The sequence below is a fragment of the Capricornis sumatraensis genome, chromosome 22 (assembly GCF_032405125.1).
Source record: "Capricornis sumatraensis isolate serow.1 chromosome 22, serow.2, whole genome shotgun sequence".
NCBI classification, from domain to species: domain Eukaryota; kingdom Metazoa; phylum Chordata; class Mammalia; order Artiodactyla; family Bovidae; genus Capricornis; species Capricornis sumatraensis.
The window spans coordinates 33,747,870-33,769,951 of record NC_091090.1 but is presented as its reverse complement, the minus strand read 5'-3'; the positions used below and the strand labels follow the sequence as shown (position 1 = coordinate 33,769,951).

The 22,082-nt window shown below is 43.1% G+C and overlaps 2 protein-coding genes and 3 non-coding genes across 5 annotated transcripts in view; 1 reads left to right on the top strand and 4 right to left on the bottom strand.

Moving 5' to 3' along the window:
• Positions 1–22,082, bottom strand: part of LOC138069278 (zinc finger protein 184-like) — a 1,142,341-nt gene that overhangs the window by 875,945 nt on the left and 244,314 nt on the right. The window lies entirely within an intron of this gene.
• Positions 940–1,012, top strand: TRNAM-CAU (transfer RNA methionine (anticodon CAU)). The gene has a single exon. It is a non-coding gene; the product is annotated as a tRNA-Met (tRNA).
• TRNAT-CGU (transfer RNA threonine (anticodon CGU)) lies at positions 3,772–3,845 on the bottom strand. The gene has a single exon. It is a non-coding gene; the product is annotated as a tRNA-Thr (tRNA).
• TRNAA-AGC (transfer RNA alanine (anticodon AGC)) lies at positions 4,334–4,405 on the bottom strand. Its single transcript has one exon. It is a non-coding gene; the product is annotated as a tRNA-Ala (tRNA).
• On the bottom strand, positions 13,030–19,763 carry GPX6 (glutathione peroxidase 6). Its single transcript, XM_068960564.1, has 5 exons — positions 19,677–19,763; positions 17,205–17,358; positions 15,263–15,380; positions 13,988–14,087; positions 13,030–13,236 (listed from the first exon to the last, which is right to left on the bottom strand). The coding sequence occupies exons 1-5, from the start codon at positions 19,761–19,763 to the stop codon at positions 13,030–13,032; spliced, it is 666 nt and encodes a 221-aa protein (XP_068816665.1).

The window sequence follows — 22,082 nt, the reverse complement described above, 5'->3', positions numbered from 1 at the left end:
ACAACTGTTTTGTGTGTCGCATTCAGTCTTTTAAATACTGTGAAATATCCTATTTTAAAGATAATGAAGTTTTAAAAAATTGACATATTCTCAGAAAAAGCAAGTGAATTATTTTTCCTAACTTAATAGATGACATACACAAGATTTACACTTCAGTCCTCCAATATCTATTTTAGGATGTTTTTCACTTTGCCAGATTGAAATCCAGTGTATTGTTTCTCCATTTTCAATCATCTCACCTCATTTCTTCCACCTTATCTCGCCTCTGTTTACATTATTCTGGACTTCTAGCCAGAATAGAAAGGCCTTCAGATCATGGACTTGGTCAGACATGGATTTTAAGGGGAATACTGGCAGACGAGGAAGATGCAGAGCTAGATAAGGAGACTCCAGCTTCGCCCTCAGCAGAGCTGAGCAGATTTCTGTGTCCCTCATTGTTTCAGTCTGGAAATCTTCCTGCCTGTGGACCCAACTCAGGCCCCTCGTATCATCTGTATGCCACTTTCTACACGCGTAGTCGTGAAGTAGGGCACAGTGAAATCTAATGAAGTCTGATGTCTGCCAGCAGCAAGTGGTATTTAAAGCATGTGTGTGTGTGTGTGTGGTGTGTGTGTGTGTTAGTCGCTCAATAGACTGACTTTTTGGGACCCTGTGGACTGCAGCCCAGCAGGCTCCTCTGCCCATGAGATTTTCCAGACAAGAATACTGGAGTGGGTTGCCATTTAAAGCCTTGTGGGAGAAAAAATTTCACCGTGTTGCATATTTATTCAAGGATGAAATCCTGAAATAATTTTGACCATTGTGACATGCTCAGAACAACAGTAAATATGCCACAGCACATACTCTTATCTTGCACTGTGTGAAAAATATAACTTCTCAGAAAATTTGTATAAACATGAAAGAGAATCAATACGTCTACTGAAACCTTCTTGTTTCAGAGCCTTCTTAGCGCAGTAGGCAGCGCGTCAGTCTCATAATCTGAAGGTCCTGAGTTCGAGCCTCAGAGAAGGCATAGTAGTTTTGTCACTCCTACAAACTTGCGTTTGAGAAAGAAGCAGGGTAACAAACAAAATTCCCTATCCTACCAATCAAGTTCTGTGTGAAATCTAGGCCCCAGGACTACCTCCCAGTCAACATGATGCGATTATAAATGGAGCTGTAGTCCTTCAAGAAGTTTAGCTGATTTCTGAGAAGGAAATGAACACTCCAGTGTTCTTGCCTGGAGAATCCCAGGGACGGGGGAGCCTGGTGGGCCGCCATCTATGGGGTCGCAGAGTCGGACACAACTGAAGCAACTTAGCAGTAGCAGCAGGTTCCTTAGGCAGCAAAGCAGTTTTTCAATATGTTGCCTATAACCATATATCTGGATTAACTGTCTCTTTGCTGCACTAGAAAATTAGCAAAAATTTATCACCTTAAAATAGCATAAATTTATTATTTTACAACTCTGGAGTTCAGAAGTCTGAAATGGGTCTTTTGGGGTTAAAATCAGGGTGTAGCAGAGATGCCCTCTCTCTAGAGGTCTTGGGGAGAAATCATTCCTTGCTTTTTCTAGCTTCTAGAGGATGCTCTTATTCCTTGACTCATGTTCACTTCATTCTGACCTCTGCTTCTGTTGTCTCATCTTCTCTGACTCTGACCCAGCTACCACCCTCTTATGAGGACACTTTGATTACATAGAGCCATCCAAATATCCAAGATAATTTCCCTATCTCCAGATTCTTAATCACATTCCTTTTGCCTGGCAAGATAACATATTCACCAGGTTTTAGAGATTAGGAAATGGGCATCTCTGGGTGGGGGGTGCGAGACATAATTACACCTACCACAGTCTACCTGCTGGTCCGCAAAGATTCACACTTGTGCCACATGAAAAAAATATTCACTCCATTCCAATCTTTCCCATCTTAACTCATTTCACCATCAACATATCTAAATCTTGTCCTTTCAAAACTTCCAAATATCATCACCTAAATCACCCAGATTTGGAATGAGTGAGACTCTGTGTATAATCAATTCTTATTTCATTTTATTGATTGGTTCTTTATGTGCTAGATATCCTTCTAAAATATTTTATGTGTATTTACTCCACAAGTCCTCCCATTAACTCTATTAGGTAGGCTTATTACTATTTCTCTTTTATACATGAGGACAGTGATGCCCATTGAGAGAAAGCAATTTACCAAAGCTCCCGTAACTAATAACTAGAACAGTTGAGATTTGAGTACAGGCAGTGGGAACTAGTTAAATAAGTGAAGTGAAAGTGAAGTTGCTCAGTCGTGTCCGACTCTTTGCGACCCGTGGACTGTAGCCCACCAAGCTCCTCTGTCCATGGGATTCTCCAGGCAAGAATACTGGAGTGGGTTGCCATTTCCTTCTCAAAATGAACAGAAGTGAGATCCAGGCATTGTTGGGGGGAGGGGCATCAGTTTTCTATTTAATATTGCTACTCAAGTTCTTAGAGTAATAATAGTAGCCACTTTGTAACTATTTCTCATTAAAAAGTTAAAAAATTATATTTTAACATGTCAGTGATTTTATTAAAGAACAGATGACACTCTGTAGTCCAGCTCTATCCTATGTTGTCCTCATACTCTTACATTGCTTTATTCTTCTCCACAGATTTCATCAGTATCTTACATGCTTACTTATTTTATATATTAATTTCTTTATTTTTCATGTCACCCCCAGCAGAATGTGAGATCCGTGACAGCAGTGCTTTATGTTAGCTTTGTTTGCTACTGTATTTCCTGCCCTTAGAAATATTCCTGGGGTAGTTACTGGAGGCAGGGATGAGGGGTGGCAGACAAAATGAGTGAACGTGGTCAAAAAGTACAAACTTCCATTTATGAGATAAATAAGTCCTGGGGATGTGATGCACAGGTTGGTGACTATAGTTAACAATATTGAATTGCATATTTAAAAGTTGCTAAGACAGTAGATCTTAAAAGTTCCCATAATACGGGAAAAAATGTAACTGAAAATAAAAGGAAAGAAAGACAGAAATATGCCTGGTATATAAAAAACCAGCAGCTTACATTGTTGAATTAATTGATGAATCAATAGGAGACAAAAAGACAAGGAAGCTCCGTAAGTCTCTAGGGCTGAATCTAAGTTTCTTTAGATATCTGGCAGAATTCTCCAGCTTGCTCTTTTCACAGTGACTTTGTCTGAGCTCTAGGGTGTTTGTATCTAGGACATTTTTCCTTCCAGTTGATCATCATTCCTGAAATACTCTAATGTTTTCCTTAAGAGAGATAGCATGGGAATATACTATTCTTCCTCATGTTCCCTTCAAAATGTCAAACATTTTGTCAAACCCTGCAAACATCCTAATTTTCCTTTGTAGCTAGTAATAGATTCATTGTTCATTATCTGATTTAATGAAATCACTTGTAAAGCTAGAGATTGTTAAAGTCCAGAGAGATTTATACATATTTTCTGTCTGGATACTTTAAACAGTAACACACTATAGGTGATCAAAAACATTTTAACACAGTTTAATGCAAAACCTATTTGAAAAGTGATTGAGATATAAAGTCACATGCAGTATTAGGTGGTTTGCATTTGAATTGTCATCTCCTAAGAATTTACTTCTTTTTAAAAGTAAGGAATCTGAAGCAGTTGCAATCAAACAAACTGTAACGTATCTGAAAGAGTTCTAGGGCTGTTAACTTTGGTTGAGAATTTGTGGAGGATCAGTAAGAAGACACAGTTAACTAGCCAAAATAAAATTTTCAGGAATTTGCCCTACCTTCGAGCAAAAAGGTAAGGCCCTACTGGGAGTCGAACCCAGGATCTCCTGTTTACGAGACAGGCGCTTTAACCAACTAAGCCATAGAGCCACCTGAGCACCTATAGGAGAGTTAAATCTTCCTTATTTTACTTTGCTCCAGTAGGGAGCAGGGGTGGGGAGAGCCTAAGGGAAAAAAAAAAAAAATACACTACCGTGTAGTTGGCTCTGAGATGAATTGAGAAAGTAGCATTGACATAGATAAACACTATCAGGGGTAAAGTGGGAAGTTGCTATATAACACAGGGAGTCCAGCCTGGAGCTCTGTGATAACCTAGAAGGGTGGGGGATGGGAGGTGGAAGGCTAGGGGGAAGGGAGGGAAGTTCCAGAAGGAGAGGATATGTATATAATTACGACTGATTCACATGATTGTACAGCAGAAACCAACAGAATATTGTAAGGCAACATTCTCCAATTACAAAAGTAAAAGGTTGACAAATAAGTTTGAGCAAATCAGCACGAGTTATGAGTGGCAAGTTTCAACAGGTAGGAAAAACAAAAAACCTGACGAACTGCTACAGAAGAAGCCAAGTCCTAACTGGAGGTGCCGGGGATTGAACCCGGGGCCTCGTGCATGCTAAGCACGCGCTCTACCACTGAGCTACACCCCCTACAATGTCACCTACTTTGTGGAAAATATTTAATGGCAATAGCTATCTGCATTATTCTTCAAGAGCCCTAGTCTAGTACAACTCAGCTCTGTTCTGGAGAATCTTGTCCATGCATATGCCCTCCTCACATGAAGCCCTTGGCTCTACAAGAGTATGAAGAGCTAGAAAGTAGAGTAACATCTATCGACTTGCAGTGGTTTATTCTGTTCTACTCTAGGGATATAGTTGATTTAAGGAAGAGTCCTTACAACCTTAAAGAAGAAACTATTGCTTTGAAGATTACAAATTTAGAGCAATGTAGTAACAAAGTAACTAGGGAGGAAATTTGTAAACTAGGAAAGGTCAGTTAAGAATTTTGTTTTACAAGTCACTGATAAATTAGAAATCTGAACAACTTGTTTCTAGACAAGATGATTGAATTACTGGGTGTGAGTGAGGAGGTGGCCAGTATAAAAAGATCCCCAGCTTTTTCTCTGAGGATGGTAAAGAGTGGTTATGATGTCTTTCAAAGACCCTGGGGACTTCCTGAGCTTAAGTTTGACTTGAGAGACCAGTGCCCAAACAAACTACTCAGACACTTGTTGAATAAAAGTTCTAAAATCTCATGTATTTTGGCTAGAGTAAGACTCCATACAGTCACTGTGATTTCATTCATAGAAAAATCTAGGGCCATTTTGTGATCATCAATGTTGCCTGAAAGACTGGTGAGCTAGAAGATACAAGTAACCACAACATCTTAAAATAGGGCGATTATCTCTTGATTGCTGTCATGGCTCCATTGTTTGAATGGGCAGGAAACTTTGGGAGCAGTGACTGAACACCAGGAACTGATCACAGATTCTCTGCCTTGTAGAATACGGTGGGAGAAAGCTGCTGCTGCTGCTGCCAAGTCGCTTCAGTCGTGTCCGACTCTGTGCGACCCCATACACGGCAGCCCACCAGGCTCCCCCATCCCTGGGATTCTCCAGGCAAGAACACTGGAGTGGGTTGCCATTTCCTTCTCCAATGCATGAAAGTGAAAAGTGAAAGTGAAGTCGCTCAGTCGTGTCTGATTCCTAGCGACCCCATGGACTGCAGCCTGCCAGGATCCTCCGTCCATGGGATTTTCCAGGCAAGAGTACTGGAGTGGAGAAAGCTAAGGGAACAAAAATGTAGCCAATGGTTTCACTGGGATGATTTTTTCTTTCATTGAAATTACCTCAAAATCCTTTGTTCTTCTCTAGAGAGAACATACATTGCTTTACCCATCAAACTAGAGGAACTGGGGTGTTTCAACTTTTTCTTGTTTTATGCCATTTAAGTGATGATTGGTTCCAAACTTTTCTCAAATCTAGGAACAAGTACACTTGAACTGAATCAAGATGTCTTCTCCCAGTGAGTAATAGATGATGCTAACAAAGTAATGCTCAAAATCCTTCAAGCTAGGCTTCAGCAGTATGTGAACTTCCAAAACTGAGGAAGTTCTGGAACTTCTGAACCAAGAACTTCCAGATGTACAAACTGGATTTAGAAAAGGCAGAGGAACCAGAGATTATATTGCCAACGTCCATTGGACCATAGAAAAAGTAAGGGAATTTCAAACAAAACATCTACTTCTGTTTCATTGACTACACTAAAACCTTTGTGTGAATCATGACCAACTGGAAAATTCTTCAAGAGATAGGGATACCACACCACCTTACTTGCCTCCTGAGACACTTGTATGCAGGATAAGAAGCAACAGTTAGAACTGGACATGGAACAATGGACTGGTTCAAAATTGGGAAAGGAGTACATTAAGACTGTATATCATCACCATGTTTAAACTTATATGCAGAGTATTTATCATGCAAAATGCCAGGCTGGATGACTCACAAGCTGGAATCAAGAAATATCAACAAAAGCTATGGAAAAAATATAGCTTTGTCTATAGGGACCTTTATTGGCAAGGTGATGTTTCTGCTTTTTAGCAGGTTTGGTATAGGTTTGTCGTAGCTTTTCTTCCAAGGAGCAAGTGTCTTTTAATCTCATGGCTGCAGTCACCATCCACAGTGATTGTGGAGCTCAAGAAAATAAAATCCTCAGATATACAGATGATACCACTCATGCAGAAAGCAAAGAGGAACTAAAAGCCTCTTGATGAGAGTGAAAGGAGAGTGAAATAGCTGTCTTAAAACTCAACATTCAAAAAACTAAGATTATGGCATCCAGTCCCATCACTTCATAGCAAATAAATGGTGAAAAAGTGGAAAAAGTAACAGATTTTATTTTCTTGAGCTCCAATATCACTGTGGATGGTGACTGCAGCCACAAAATTAAAAGATGCTTGCTCCGTGGAAGAAAAGCTATGACAAACCTACAGTGTATATTAAAAAGCAGAGAAATCACTTTGTTAACAAAAGTCTCTGTGGTCAAAGCTATGGTTTTTCCAGTAATCACGTACAGCTGTGAGAGTTGGACCATAAAGAAGGCTGAGCCATGGAGAATTGATACTTAGGAATTCTGGTGCTGGAGAAGACTCTCAAGAGTCTCTTGGACTGCAAGGAGATCAAACTAGTCAATCCTAAAGGAAATCAACCTTGAATATTCATTGGAAGGACTGATGATGAAGCTGAAGCTCCAATACTTTGGCCACCTGATGAAAAGAGCCAACTCATCGGAAAAGACCCTGATGCTGGAGAAGGGCAAGAAGAGAAGCAGGTGACAGAGGATGAGCTGGTTGGATGGTCGCATGGACTCAATGAACATGAGTTCAAGCAAACTCCGGGAGATAGTGAAGGATAGGGAAGCCTGGCGAGCTGCAGTCCATGGGGTCACAAAGAGTCGGGCACCACTTAGTCACTGAACAACTATCTGGTTGTTGGCTCAGTGGTAAAGAATCCTCCTGGCAATGCACCAGATGGGGATTCCATCCCTGGGTCGAGAAGATTGCCTGGAGAAAGAAATGGCAACCCAGCCCACTATTCTTGCCTGGGAAATCGCATGGACAGAGGAGTCTGGTGGGCTACAGTCCATGTGTTCGAAAAAGAGTCAGACAGGACCTAGCGTCTAAACAACAATCCAGTTGTTTATCTTTTGCCTTCCGAAACTATGCTGTACTATGCCAACTCTAGGGAGATGCTTCACTTTCTAGAACGTGTTGAAGGCAGAAAAATAGGACAGCAACAGTAATAGGCAGGTGGAGCATTAGACAAGGATATTCTGTTATCCCAAGGAAAAGAGTCACAGAAAGTCGCGGCTAGGAAATAAGTGATAGCGACTATTAAAATATGTATTTTTTAAAATATATGTAACCTAAAAAAAAAAAAAAAACTTCAAGGATCTGCAGGAAATAACGGGCCATATGTGATAAAGTAACTCATTTGAGGTACCTGAAGGTGCCAGACTGGTGGGAGGAGGAACCTGCATCTTTCGGGTGGAGCCCAGGGGCTGGACCCAAGGGCCATCTTCCTTCAGCTACAGGTGTCAGCCCGTGCAGTTTCTCTTCAAATCCCGCGCTGTCATTCTCAAGAGCACAGTCAAAATCTGTCGTGACACCTTTCCACCCGGAGCCTTTTGAGACGGGTGTGGAGGTGGGAGTGGGGATAGGGGTCGGCAGGAACCTCGGCAGCTTCCGCCTCAGGAAATTCGGTGAGCGCTTGAAAAAGTCCAACCCGGAGAAAGACTGTTCACTTCAGTTCCCCCCCGACTTCTTGTCCTGCTCTGTTTCTCTCGGACTCAGGTAGTCTTGAAAATCAGCTCGTAGAAAAGGTAACGCCTTCTCCCCTCTAACCATCCCTGCACCCCGCGGTGAGCCCCTGCCCGTCCCCGGTGCCGTCCACCCTCGGTCGCATCCCCTCCCACTCCTGGGGGGCACGAGCAGAAAGCCGGCCCAGGGGGCCCTGCGCACAGGTTCGTAGCTGCGCGTCCCCAGCGGGCCCCGTGTGGGAGCTGGGGCGGGTCTGGGGGCCCCAAGGACAGGCGGAAGCTGAGACGACTGAGGTGACGTGGGCAGGGAGGCCCGAGGAGCGGTCCAGACTCCGTCCTTAGGGTGGGAACCCGCAGAGCCCGGGTGGGTACGAAGATGCGCATCATGGATCCCAGCCCTGAACTTTGGGAATTAAGGCCATGAGCGTATTCCGCGGAAAAGGGCGTCTGTCGCACAGATGTTTCTTTCCATATCTTTTACAACAGGTTCTTTAAAAGGTGGGGCCTCGAATTCCAGGTGGTTAGAGATGAGGCAATGGCACCCCCCTCCAGTACTCTTGCCCGGAAAATCCCATGGGCAGAGGAGCCTGGAAGGCTGCAGTCCATGGGGTTGCTGAGGGTCGGACACGACTGAGCGACTTCACTTTCACTTTCATGCATTGGAGAAGGAAATAGCAACCCACTCCAGTGTTCTTGCCTGGAGAATCCCAGGGACGGGGGAGCCTAGTGGGCTGCCGTCTCTGGGGTCGCACAGAGTCGGACACGACTGAAGCGACTTCGCAGCAGCAGCAGCAGCAGCAGAGATGAGGGGGCTGGGAGTGGGGAGGGGAACTCGTCTGTTTTCCTGTTGCGGACAAGAAATGTAACTTCTTTTCGCTGACCCCTAAACTCCCCCGGCAAACCTGAGTCTGTTCTCAGGGGCGTCACAGTTCCAAAGCCAAGTCTCATTATCCTCAGCTCCATCTTCTTCAGAGAATTTCTTTTAACCTAGGGGAGACTGGTGGGCTGCCGTCTATGGGGTCGCAGAGTCGGACACGACTGAAGCGACTTAACAGCAGCAGCAGCAGGGGAGCCGTCTCACATTCGCTATTCCTCTGGGGTCGGAGGGAGAGCCCATAGCCAATGATTGATGGACATGAGTTACAAAAGTCCATCCCTCTTCCTTCACGGTGGAAATAATTATAGTGCAATTTATCTGAAGCTAAACTCCATCAGAAATTGCATCCTTACATCTCTCTTTCCCCTACCCTATCTTTCTTCACTGATTCCCTTTAGACTACTCTCTCAATAAATTATGTGTACCTGAATCCTAGTCTCAGCTTCTGTCTACTGGGACCTGAAGCCAAGTCAAGGAGTATTCATGAAATCACAGAATTCAATGTGCTGTGGAAGAGACTTTGGCTACTCTTTATCAGGTTTGGGGAATCCAGCTTCCAGAACCACCATGGGGACTTTCAAAGCCTAAGAATCACACAGTCCACAGGGAAAATACCACATCTCTGCAGCATCTCTCATGGGAGACACTGTATTGGAGTCTTACTTCCAGGGATGGGCTGCTTAACAAACTGGGAAAGGACAGTTTGAGAAGGTCTGAGTCCTGGTTCTCTGGGACTTGAGAACACTGTCCCCAGGGACTCTCCTCAAAGGTTTTGTGATTAGCAGAGCCTTACTGATTCTAGACGCCTGCTGGATGGTGTGTTCTGGTAATAGATTCATGTGACCACAGTGGTTTTAGAACCAATTAGCTCAGGTCTTTCCATTATGGATAGTACGAACCTCTGGTTCAAAAAAATAAAAAATTCACAGCAGTAGTAGTGCCAGTAATGAAAATGATGATCACCATGATAGTCACAGTCAAGTTTTAACTGCTGGCTGTAACAGACTAGAGTTCCTGAGACCCTCCTGGGCAGTCTGCCCCTCCCAGGGGCTTTCTCTGGGGCTAAGATCTGTTACATGGATTGGTGAGGAAGGGAGAAGTGGAAAGTTGTATCTCTTGATCTTTTCTTTTTATAAAGACTACCATCATCGTCATCAGAAGCAATATTCTGATCAGGACTGCTGCTTTCACGCCTGTCTCTCACCTGCCCTCATCTCCCAGTGCAAGGGAATTTTTTTTTAATTTCTCTGATCTTGGCTATCCCCCAAACAACCTCTCTTTTTTCTCTTCAGGGCCAGCCACTGGAGGGCATAAGGGATATGACATCTGGACTTTCCAGAGCAGTGGCAGGATTGAGACCTCCTAGACACTCAAGTGTAACAGACTCAGGTCAAGCCACAGTTCTCTGCCTTCATCATTTTAGGTCTTCACTGTGGAACAGGGGATGTTGCTCCCCTGGGGCATCCACTTTTGTCCAACTAGTTTCCTGGTTTGGGCTGGACCAGTATCTTGAGAGGATTTTATACATTGTATCATCCCATCATCCTCCACCCACTTCCTGTACCTTGAATATTCTGATCTGAAAATAGTGACAGATTTGGAACCCTTCTGAGGACTGTTCAGGTCCTTGGGGTTTCTCAAGAACTGCAGAGATTTCAAGATAACTAAGAAATGAAGCACACATTTTTCAACACCACTGGTAGCTGGTTCTGCAATCCTGTCACTGCCCTAATAACACAGTGCCCAGTAAAAGATGGATGGTGTCTCAAATCCTGTGGGTTATGACCAAGGACAGGCTTCTCAGGTGGCTCTGTGGTAAAGAATCCCCCTGACAATGCAGGAGATGCAAGAGATGTGGGTTTGATCTCTGGATCAGGAAGTTCCCATGGAGTAAGAAATGGCAACCCACTCTGGTATTCTTGCCTGGAAAATTCCATGGACAGAGGAGCCTGGTGGGCTACAGTCCTTGGGGTCACACATTCAGACATGATCAAGGACATTCAGTTTTTTAAATATATATATAATTTTATTTTTGGCTCTGCTGGGTCTTTGTTGCTTCGAGGGCTTTTCTCTAGTTGTGGTAAGCAGGGACTACTCTCTAGTTGCAGGACCTGGGCTTCTCATTGCTGTGGCTTCTCTGGTTGGGGAACATGGGCTCTAGGGTGCCCAGGGTTTGGTAGGTGTGGGCTCCTGGGCTCTAGAGCACAGGCTTAATAGTTGTGGCGCATTGGACTACTCTGTGGCATGTGGGGGCATGTGAGATCCTCCTGGATCAGGGATCAAAGCTGTGTCTCCTGCATTGGCAGGTGGATTCTTTATACCACTGAACCACTAGGGAAGCCTCAGCCTTTTTTTTTTTTTTTTGGCTGTACTGGGTCTTAGCTGCGGCACACAAGATCTTCAATCTTTCTGGCAGCGTGTGGGCCCTTCAGTTGCAGCATGTGGGATCTAGTTCCCTGACCAAGGATTGAACTCAGGCCTGCTATCTTGGTAGCATGAAGTCTTAGCCACTGGACCACAGGGAAGTACCCCCTAGCTTTGTTTTTTTAAATCCATTTTTTTCTTACTAGATTTTGAGTTCAAGAAGACAAAACATCCAAATATTTTGAAAATATTTTCCATTTCTCATGTGTGTCTATCATCTATGAATATTTAGAGTCTTAAGAATCACTTTCTTGGTCATTTCTGGCTTAGTCTGTCAATTTTCATGTTGCTGTATAAAGATTAAGTCAGGGATCACATCTATTTAGGTACAAACCAGGATTATATTTGATATTACTCACTGATACTTATATTTTGTGTACTTTTTTAAGAAAGACCCTTTAAAGTGCAAGTATCTGTGTTAATAGTAATCTGTGAAAAGGGAAAGAAAAAAACACCTATTTTATTCTTCATACAATCTTTTCTTTCCTGTTTCTGATATTCTGAAATTTGTCTTCATATAAAGATTGAAGTTTAATTATAAAACTGCATGGGCTAGATAGGGCTTCCAGTATATTCCTGACTCCTCTGATTAGAAGTGGGGTTTGATATGCTTTTCTTCTACTTTTATGTGTTTTTAGATTTTTAATAGCGAGCAGAAATTAATTTCGTAAACAAAAATGTATGCATATTTGTTGAGAGAGAGAGAAGATTCAAGAAAGGACTCCCCAGGGGATCTGAATGAGGAAGTACGGGAGCTGACTCCAAGAGTTCCGTGTTCGTGTCACAGCGACTCTGTGCAGCCAGGCCCACCCAGTGATTTTGGATGAGCCAACAAAAGGTCTAGAGCACTTATGAGAAAAACAAAATACTTAAGAGCTAGGTGAGCTAGATACTTAAGGAAGCAGAAATAAAGTGAGAGGAAGAAGTGGTATGACTCCACACATAATATAGGACTGGAAAAACACCACAGGAAACCAGCTGCTGCAGAATTCTTTTTAATTTGAGACAGTGATAAGGATGAGTTTAAAGGGTGAGGAGAGAAACCCATCATTTCGAATGAAGGAACATCCCTGCCCAGGTGCCATGTCCTGAATGCACTAAGGGACAGGCACCAAGGAAGGTTCTGGTTGGGTCCTGCCCACAGGGGCTTTGGGACCCACCATCATGGAGATGCCCCTCCGCTCACGTGAGATGAAGTTTCTGCTATCACTCTGCCTTCAGAGATCCTACAAGAGAACTCAGAGTGTCAGGGGACTAAATGGAAACTAACTAGGGAGAGGAAGAATTTAACAGTGCATGCCTGTCTGGGAGGAGAGAAGAGGCTTTTAAGGAGATGCTGAGAGTCTTGCTGCCAGTTTCTGCTTTTCTTAAACCTTCAGCCTTGGAAAAGGATGGACTTCTGGATATTGCGTTTTTAGGGATATGGGTAGTCCCAATCTATAATATGATTTTCCTTTGGAATGGAGTGGAAAAAATTTGATATTTTGAGGTCAGAGAGTTGGGAGACAGGTTTACTTTTCCTTATTTGTCTCTCTGTCTCTCTCTCTCTCTTACACACACACACATATTTGGGCTGAACAGGATGGTTTGGTCAAAGATGGGATCCTTAAACATGTTCTTCAGATGGGAGGCAACTTCTGACGGTGTCTGGCCCTTCCTATTCGCTTTTGAACTGCTTCAGGTACTCCAGCATGTCTGATTTAACTGTGCTGACTGAAGCCCGGTGGTACCAACGCATGACAGGGACACCATCAGGCCCCACTAGAAACTTCTCAAAGTTCCAGCGAATGTCATGGACCTTCATGGGCTCCCAGAAGAGCTGACTTGATGAGCCCAAAAGATCAGAGGTTGGAGGGCAGGAGTTCTGGAGCAGAGATAGAGAAATTGACAATGTTTTTTCTGTTTCTGTGTGGTCTCGTCTTATCCCTACCCCTAGAATGTCTACTCAACAGTATGTATTTCAGTATATTAACCAATTGACATGCTCCTAATGAACCATAGACATTTCAATACATCATTACCAGTACAATCAACAACCAAGAGTTAGTATGATAGCAAATAGAAAAGTTTATTCCTTTCTCTGTTTCTCCCTCAATCCCATGATTATATCATAGTGCTTCAAAGAAAGACTATCTTCTGTTTTTTGTTTTTGGTAAGTCATAACACTTCTAAAGCCTCAGTTTCTTTAGCTAAAAAAAGGGGGTCCTTCTGTTGTGGGTTTCTGTGGTTCTGATACTCTGTGACCCTCTTTATTACCTATTTCTGTGTTTGTCTCCCTCATTAGATATGATTTCTTTCAAGGAAGAAATTATGCCCTATTAACATTTGTTAACTCATTGTATAGCACAGTTCTTGCATATAACTAAAGATTTGATAAATGTTGAATAAATGAATCATTACCATTCAGTAAGGAAAGTTAGTCTATATTAGAGCAATCATATGTATATGTTTCCATTACTTGAAGCTAAAGCTTCACAACAAATATTGCCACCATCCATGAACTTATCTGAGAATTTCTTTCCAAGGAGCCCAAACTCAATCCTAGACTTGAGCCCCATGCTTTCAGGGCATTGTTACCTACCTGACCAATTCTTGCCAGGTTTATCCTTACTTACCTTCAGGAAGGTAAAGACCTTCTGTTCTTTTTCTCCATTCACATCCCCTTTCTCAAAGAGCTGAAAATTGGGAACAAAGCCACCACCTGGACGTACATACCTGCAATGAAGCAGAACAGTCCTGAGACCATTCAAATTAAGAAAAGGGTGGATAAAAATGGCCACCACAATTTGGCCACAAAGTAAAATGAGAGATAAAGAAAGAGAGGTTGTAGACAGGGAAGATGAGGAAAGAGTGGTCCTTGGGAATCAGGACTTCATGCATGTGCTTTAAGGAGCCAATAGAGAATTCCAAGAAAATTGGAAGCAGGATATTCCTCAGCCATAAAAAAGAATTAAATAATGCCATTTACAGCAACATGGATGGATCTAGAGATTATCACAGTGAATTAAGTGAATTAAGTCAAACAAAGAAAGACAAATATATGTTATCACTTATATATCAAACCTTTTAAAAATGGTACAAATAAACTTATTTACAAAACAGAAATAGAGTCACAGATGTGGAAAAGGATCCTATGGTCGTGTGCTCAGTCCTATCAGACTAAGTGCCGCTCCATGGACTCTAGCCCACCAGGCTCCTTTGTCCATGTAATTTTCCAGGCAAGTATACTGAATCAGGTTGCCATTCCCTTCTGCAGGGGATCTTCCTGACCCAGAGATCAAACCCAGGTCTCCTGCATTGCAGACAGATTCTTGACCGTCTGAGCCACCAGGGAAGCCCAATGTTACCAAGGATAAACTGGGAGATTGGGATTGACATATACACACTACTATATATAAAATAGAAAAGTAATAAGGACCTGCTGTATAGCACAGAGAACTCTATTCAATACTCTGTAATGACCTATATGGGGAAAGGATCTAAGAGAGTGGATATATGTACATGTATAACTGATTCACTTTGCTATACATCTGAAATTAACACAATATTGTAAATCAACTATACTCCAATAAAAAGTATTTTAAAAGAAAATTGGAAAGCAATATTTTAAGGTTAAAATTCTTGATTCATCTCTATTTCCTAGGTTTTCTCCTTTTTCATGTGCTTCTTTTTCATTAGATTTCCTGTAGTCTTATCATTAAACAACTCAAAGGTAGAGAGAATTGTTGAGCACTACCAGCAGGGCATAACTGAATTCAAGGCATCAAAATGATGTTCTTGAACCAGTTAATCTGTCAATCACCCCAGAAGTCTCCAGAATGAGAAGCTCTAGGTGGAATGTGGAAGGAAAATTCTGACACAGTCTCGCAGGGTCCCAAGCAGGCACTTACTTGAGCCCCATAAGGATCTCTGAGTTCTTTGCTGGCTCTTGTTTTCCAAATTGGTTGCAGGGAAAGCCCAACACAACTACACCGAAAGGCTTCAGCTCCTCCTGTAGTGCATTCAGTTCTGTAAGCAGAGGGAGAACAGCATGGGTAGCTCTGTCTTGAGCAGTAAAAGCAGTATCTGTCTATCGCATGAATAAGCCAAGGACTATGAAGGGAAGGGTTCAAGATCACAAAGTTGGAGGAAACAGAGCAAAAGGCTAGGACACAGATTTCCAGAACACAACCAAACAGCTGCCTTTTTTCTTTTGCAGAAGTTCCCATAAGTGGCTCCACTTCATCATCCAATAGGAGCCCTTCTTTAAAAGCACAGATTGCTTAGACTGTTGTATTTGTGTGTGTTGGGGGCAGTCCCATTTGATTCTGAAGAGAAGTCAGATTTGAATGCCATTGCCTGCCTTAGTTGATTGATCAAAAACTGTTTTAAGGAATAGCAAACAAAATGGACATTCTATCCCCATCCTCCCACCGTCTGCCCCATGGTGACACAATGTTACACTCCAGTCACCCTCCCAGGAGCACTCTGGTGCTCTAACCTGGGAGTTATAGAGGGAATCAGAGAAATGCTAAGCCTAGCTCCAGAGCATTCTTTTTGTCAGTTCCAGTGACATAAATGCTGCCATTTCCCTGAAAGACTCATTGGGATTTTAAGGCTACAAACTTCAGACTGCTCTTTCCCACTGTCAGGAAGCTTCCCAGTGTCTGTCTGGACTCGTGCCATTATTTCCAACTTCAGCGATTTTCAGTTCAGATTTACTGACTTCATGAGCAGCACCAGCCAGTCCTAATCAGACTCAGCTCTATCTGCTGGCATCTCCTCTTAGCCTTTACTCCAATTAAACAGGGCATAGATGGTAACTACATTTCCTCTTCTCTGCCATTTGGAAGTGCCTGCAGAACCCAAGGGTATTTTTCCAGAGGCCCAAAGGTCAATATTCTCTCCTGTTACCAAAAGTTACCAGTGAGAAAGATAAAATTAGCCCCTGAAAGCTAGATTCTGGCCTGGGAGTTATAGCTAGAGCTTGTTGTTCTCCTCTTGAACATAACAGTTTCACAGATCAGTATCATACAAGTGATCTTTTACCAGACAAAACATGAACATTATTCAAATCACAAAAATGATGAAGTATCACCCTGTTCTTACCAATCTAAGTGATTGCTGTTTATCCTTGCTTTATTCCTCCTACTCTGTAGATGTGATTCATTAAGATACCAATCACTCCACTGTGCCCTTTTCCTCATTTCCTGACGGCATCCAATCCAGAACCAAGCTTCAATCCCTTGACCCCCTCCCCAAATCACGTAACACAAGCTCAGATCCTCAAATAAGTCCTTTCTATTAATAACATCTTCTTACTGAGAAGCCCCATGGTTCCCTACAGTACATGTTTTCCCTCAGAACATTGAGCAACAAACTCAAATACAGATACATTCCTGGTGGTCTTTGCTAAATCTTTGGGAGAATCTTAGTTCTCAAATCCCAAGATAATTCTCCTAGCATTTCTAAGGAGCAGAGCAGTGGCAGGATGTAGGGGATAGAGTCACATGATCACCTACCTTCCCCCAGCCTCTTGTTTCCTCCCAATAAAAAATTGGCAAAACCTTCTGGAGTTAGGACTTCCCTGCTGGCTCAGATGGTAGAGGGTCTGCCTACACTGCAGGAGACCTGGGTTTAATCCCTGGGTCAGGAAGATCTAGAGAAGGAAATGGCAACCCACTCCAGTATTCTTGCCTGGAAAATCCCATGGACAGAGGAGCCTGGTAGGCTACAGTCCATGGGATCACAAAGAGTTGGACACAACTGAGCGACTTCACTCTCACTTTCTGGAATTAGACTATGGCCATCTGACAAAGCTAGTTCCAAGAGAGTTGAAACATGAGTTCTTACCTGGATACTGAGCTGTCAAGCCTCAATAGGTGGCCACATTGACAAACAGGACATGCTTGCCCGCATACTGCTTGAACTGGATATACTCCTCACCATTGAGGGTGAGGGCTCCATACTCATAGATGGTGCCTGTCACCCCCTTATAGCAATCCACCTGAAATATAACAAAAATAACCATAGTGATGTGATTATAAAGCAAATGATAATCTCTAACATCTGTGGACTTTTTGAAACTCTAAGAACTGAAGAGAATATTCCAAGTAATATTTTTAGTTATGGCTAATGCCACAACTGGGACTTTCCAGGTGGTTCAGTGGTAAAGAATCCGCCTGCCAAGCAGGAGACTCGGGTATGATCCCAAGAATGATAAGATCCCCTGGAGAAGAAAATGGCAACCCACTCCAATATTCTTGCCTCGGAAGTCCCATGGACAGAGGAGCCTGGTGGGCTATAGTCCGTGAGATCACAGAATTGGACACGACTTAGTGACTAAACAACAATGCCACAACTAGAATTTATATCTTTTAATTTAAAATCTTTTTTTGCAATGGTGGGACAAACACTTTATAATCATCTTCCTATTCCTGGAATCTTTATACAATTTACTGCCATCCTCCGATTGACAATTTACAGTTTACCTGCACTCTCTTCCATATCCTAACACCCCATTCCAGTCATCATATCTCTTCACAAATATTTTTTAACAGATTTTGGCAGAGTTTCTCACAGCAGAAATATGTTTTACATAAATTTCTCGTCCATATGTTCTCACATTGTAGTTTCCTTCCCCCAGAGCCCAGCAAATAACTTGTTTCTCCTCTAGATCCCAGAGGCATTTTCCAAAGCTTTGCCAGTAGGGCCTTATTGGTACCTACAAAAATTCATCCTCAGTGCCCTTTCTTATCTCTGTGTAAAATAGGAAGCACAGGGAACAGACTTCCTACCTGCAAGCATGGTAAGGGAAAAAAGCCCACAGGATCTGGAACAAAAAGCTAAAATGCCTCAACAACTTCTGGCTCTCTTTATCATGTATGGATGCCACCTTGTGAACTGGTAGAATCCCAAGAATATTGCAGCTTGGAAGAGCCTGATCTTTCCTTCTTGGCTTTCAGTTCCGCTCCAATTTGCTTAGGTCTGTTTGAAGAGATCAGGGTACCCTAAAACACAGCCTTTTACTCACAAGATAATATTCTACAGCAGAAATTCCACACCCAATCAGGCAGCAGCTGCTTACACAGACGTGGATGGCCCTCAATGGATGCTTGTTTTTGTTTTTTTTTAATTTCAGAGAAGGGAGATGATCTTACTACAGCTACCAGTCTTGATATTACATTTATAATAGATTCATGTTATATACACCATTTTACACTTCACATGAACCCAATAATAGAGCACTTGGAGTGTGGTTTGAGGACCTGTACAAGTATCATCTGAGAACAAATTAGAAAAGCAAATTTGGACTCTACTAAAACCTACTGTATCAGAAGCTTTGGAGGTGTGACCCAGTAACCTGTGCTTTAACAAACTTTGTAGGTGATACCTATGTGAGTTGAAATCTGGGGATCACTGCACTAGTTTCTCCAACTTTTCGAGAGGAAAGAAAGGGGTCAATAAAAGATATCTAACTGGCTTAACGTCACAGTGAAGCTGTGTTTTTGAATGAATATGCCCGATTTTAAATTTAAAACTTGTTGCCTCAAGTCATTTACTTCAGTGGCCACTTTGCATCCTAAGACGCACATACACACCTTTAACAGGGTGCTACTGACAGCAAATGTGGACATGTTTCCCGGGGTTGCGGGGAGCATTGGGTGATTTGGAGCAGTACCAAGACTTAAAAGCAAAGATCTTACTCTGATCTCAGCTCTTGCCACATCACTTCCCCTGAAATTAAAATCAGCAAGCAACTCTCCTTGCCTTTTGCCTTTTATTATTCCCTGAAAGGAAAAAAAAAAAAAAGCCCCTCTTTCCTGACTCTGGAACTCCTTAGGGCACATTTCAGCACCAGCTTCTTTTTCCACTTGCCCTAGGGGTTTCAGCTTCTCCAAGAGCTGCCAGTTCAGCCTCCTTCTCAATACAGTTACTGCTTCACATCCCTCTTTCCTGGACCTGCAAGATTGACCAGTGTTCCAGACCAGGGTGGAGGGGATGGGTTGTGGGCTATCCAGCGGCCACCGGGGGCAAGTGGCAAAACAGAACGCAGGGAGAGCAGCCTTTGTCCTTCATCCACTTTTCCACTTTCTGCCCAGTGACCCACCAGGCTAAGGGGAGATGATCCACGTAAAGACAGGCAGGTTAGGAGAGCCTCTGCCTCAGAGAACAGCAGTGGCAATGGCAGATGTCAGTTAGGAAAGGCTGGGGAGATGGATCTCGTCCTTCCTAGGAGAGAAGAAGGGAGAATTCCTGGCTTCCTTGGCAGCCTAGTTTGCCATCAGTGCTGGAATCCACCTGGGTTCCCTGCGGGACACTTACCTTCATCTGTTGCTGCTTCGGAGTCAGCTGAGCTAAGCTGACCAGGAACAGTGGGAAAAGACAGGAGGCCCAGAGCTGCAGGATCATGGCTTGAATTAGGAGTTCCAGGCAAGTCTCAGATCCCCAGGGATGTCAACGCCTTTTGAGCTCCCGGCAGGGACCAGTTTGAAGATTCGTCCTCCAATCACAGAGAAGTATTAACACACAGGCAAACCTCCCTCTACCCTGCGATCCCTCCCTCTTCCTCTTCTTCCCTCTCCCCAACATCCACCTCCCCTCTCACTGTCCCGCCCCAGACCACAAGCCCTGAAGGCTCAGTGCACCCAGTACCTCCCCCTGACAGGCCACCCACTGGTGGTTCTGGCACCTGTATCCTAGCAGGTGAAGGTGGAGGCTTCCCCCTTCGGAACTTGAAATACTGTCTCTACCTTCTCCAAGTGCCTGGCAGTTCCCAGGTGCCAGCTCTGCACCCAAGAAGTAAAGTCACCACCACTGAATCAGAGTCCGCTTTTTAAAATCAAGATTCTCATGTAATTTATACGCAAACTAAAGTTTGAAAAGCATTGTCCCACATGACTATTAATCCTTTTTCCTGTCCCCTCAAACTTTCATCACTTAGTCCACAGCACACTGTATTTTCTAACTATGAAGTCCAGCTGTGGGGGCCTGAGTGTCTCAGATACTCTTGAACCTGTGCCCCGGAGAAGGGCTTGTTAATGCAGGAGTAACACAAATGATGGGTACACATTCACAGGGCAAATTATCTAGCAGAAAGCTCTAAATATGAGTTAAAGAACTTCCCTGGAGAAGGAAATGGCAACCCACTCCAGTATTCTTGGTGGGAAAATTCCATTGACAGTGAAGTCTGGCAGGCTACAGTCCATGGGGTCGCAAAGAGTCAGACAAGACTAGGTATGTAAGCAGGAGAATCCTCCTTGGTTGCCTTGGGCTTGACTAAGCTTCATTCGCTATAAATAATCATCTCTACCCTCACTTACTCCATAAAACTATTTCCAGTAAGGCCCTAAAAAGGTAACAATCTGAAATTTGTTGGGAAGCATTAATATTTGAATTGGTGAAGAGTCAGAGTTATTTCTCCCACCCATCCTCACTCCCCTCCAGCTTTTCTCTGACAGCCCAGCTTTACTGAACTCCCGTGTTTATTGAAGTGATACCTTCTTCCTCTTCAGTTCTAAGCCCTTTACATCCAGTCTCTTCCATCTGCCCTGCCTCTTCCAGGTTCACACAAAAGGCTTTCTCTGCTCCTGAAACTGAAGTCTGGATGGGGTTGAATTCTCATGAACTCTGTTGGAAGATAAGCTTTCTGTTATCTCAAATTTCTTCTCTAAGACCTTTTATAATCTGTGGCCTGCTCGCTGATATCCGATCCAGCCAAGCAGGTCCTCAGGCATTTGGAGCAGCCGTGCGAAAGTGTCCTCCTCTTGACACAGGCCTACACACATTCATGAGCTCCTTGGCCTCTCACCATTCTCATTTTTAAAAATGGCTAAACCTTAGACTATGATATATACTGATGGTAAGGGTATTGACTAGCTCCTTATCTAAGAAAAAGTTAATGTCTCTGTACCTTAGTTTTCTCATTTGTAAAATCAGGGTAGTAGCAATGTTTACCTCCTAGGGCTGCTTGAGAATGGAATGTGATTCTAACTGTAAAGAACTCAGCCCAAGGCCTGAAACATTTAAGCGACTATTTTTCATCCATATGTTTATCTTTTTGCATGAGAAAACAGAAGCTCACAGAGAGAGTGACATCTCAAAGGTCACAGGTTAGTAACGGTGAAATGAAAGCAAACTCTTGACTCTTACCACAGAGTCCTCTCTCTGGTTCCACATGGATCATCAATTGTTGCAACTAAATCTTCACTGTCTGAGGTGATTTATATTTGCTCTTTTTGCAATAACTAGCCCCTGAGTGGTGAGGAGACACTTCAGAAGAGACCTTATCAGTAAGTCAAATGGTCTAAAATCCCAAATGCCCAGGTTTCTATTCCAATATTCCTCATAAGCTTTTGAGCACTTTGGGTCCTGGCCTTTAACAACAAGAATCGAAGGTAGAGAACACACTGAGCAGGAGGAAAGGAGGCAGACGTGGTCCAGTGGCTAAGAATCTGCTTTCTAATGCAGAGGACTTGGGTTGTATCCTGGCTGGGGAACTAAGATCCCACATGCTGTGGGGCAACTAAGCCTAGAGACCAAAACTAGAGAGCCCACTCAGAAAGATCCTGCATGCCACAACTAAGCCCCAACACAGCCAAGTAGATGAATATTTATTTTTAAAAAAGAAATGACTGATGCAAGAGCAGAGAATCTGTATAAACCAGATTTGTTACTTCCTTAATTTACTACCCCAAGCCCAAAGTCTATTTAGATTTTTCACTAATTAAG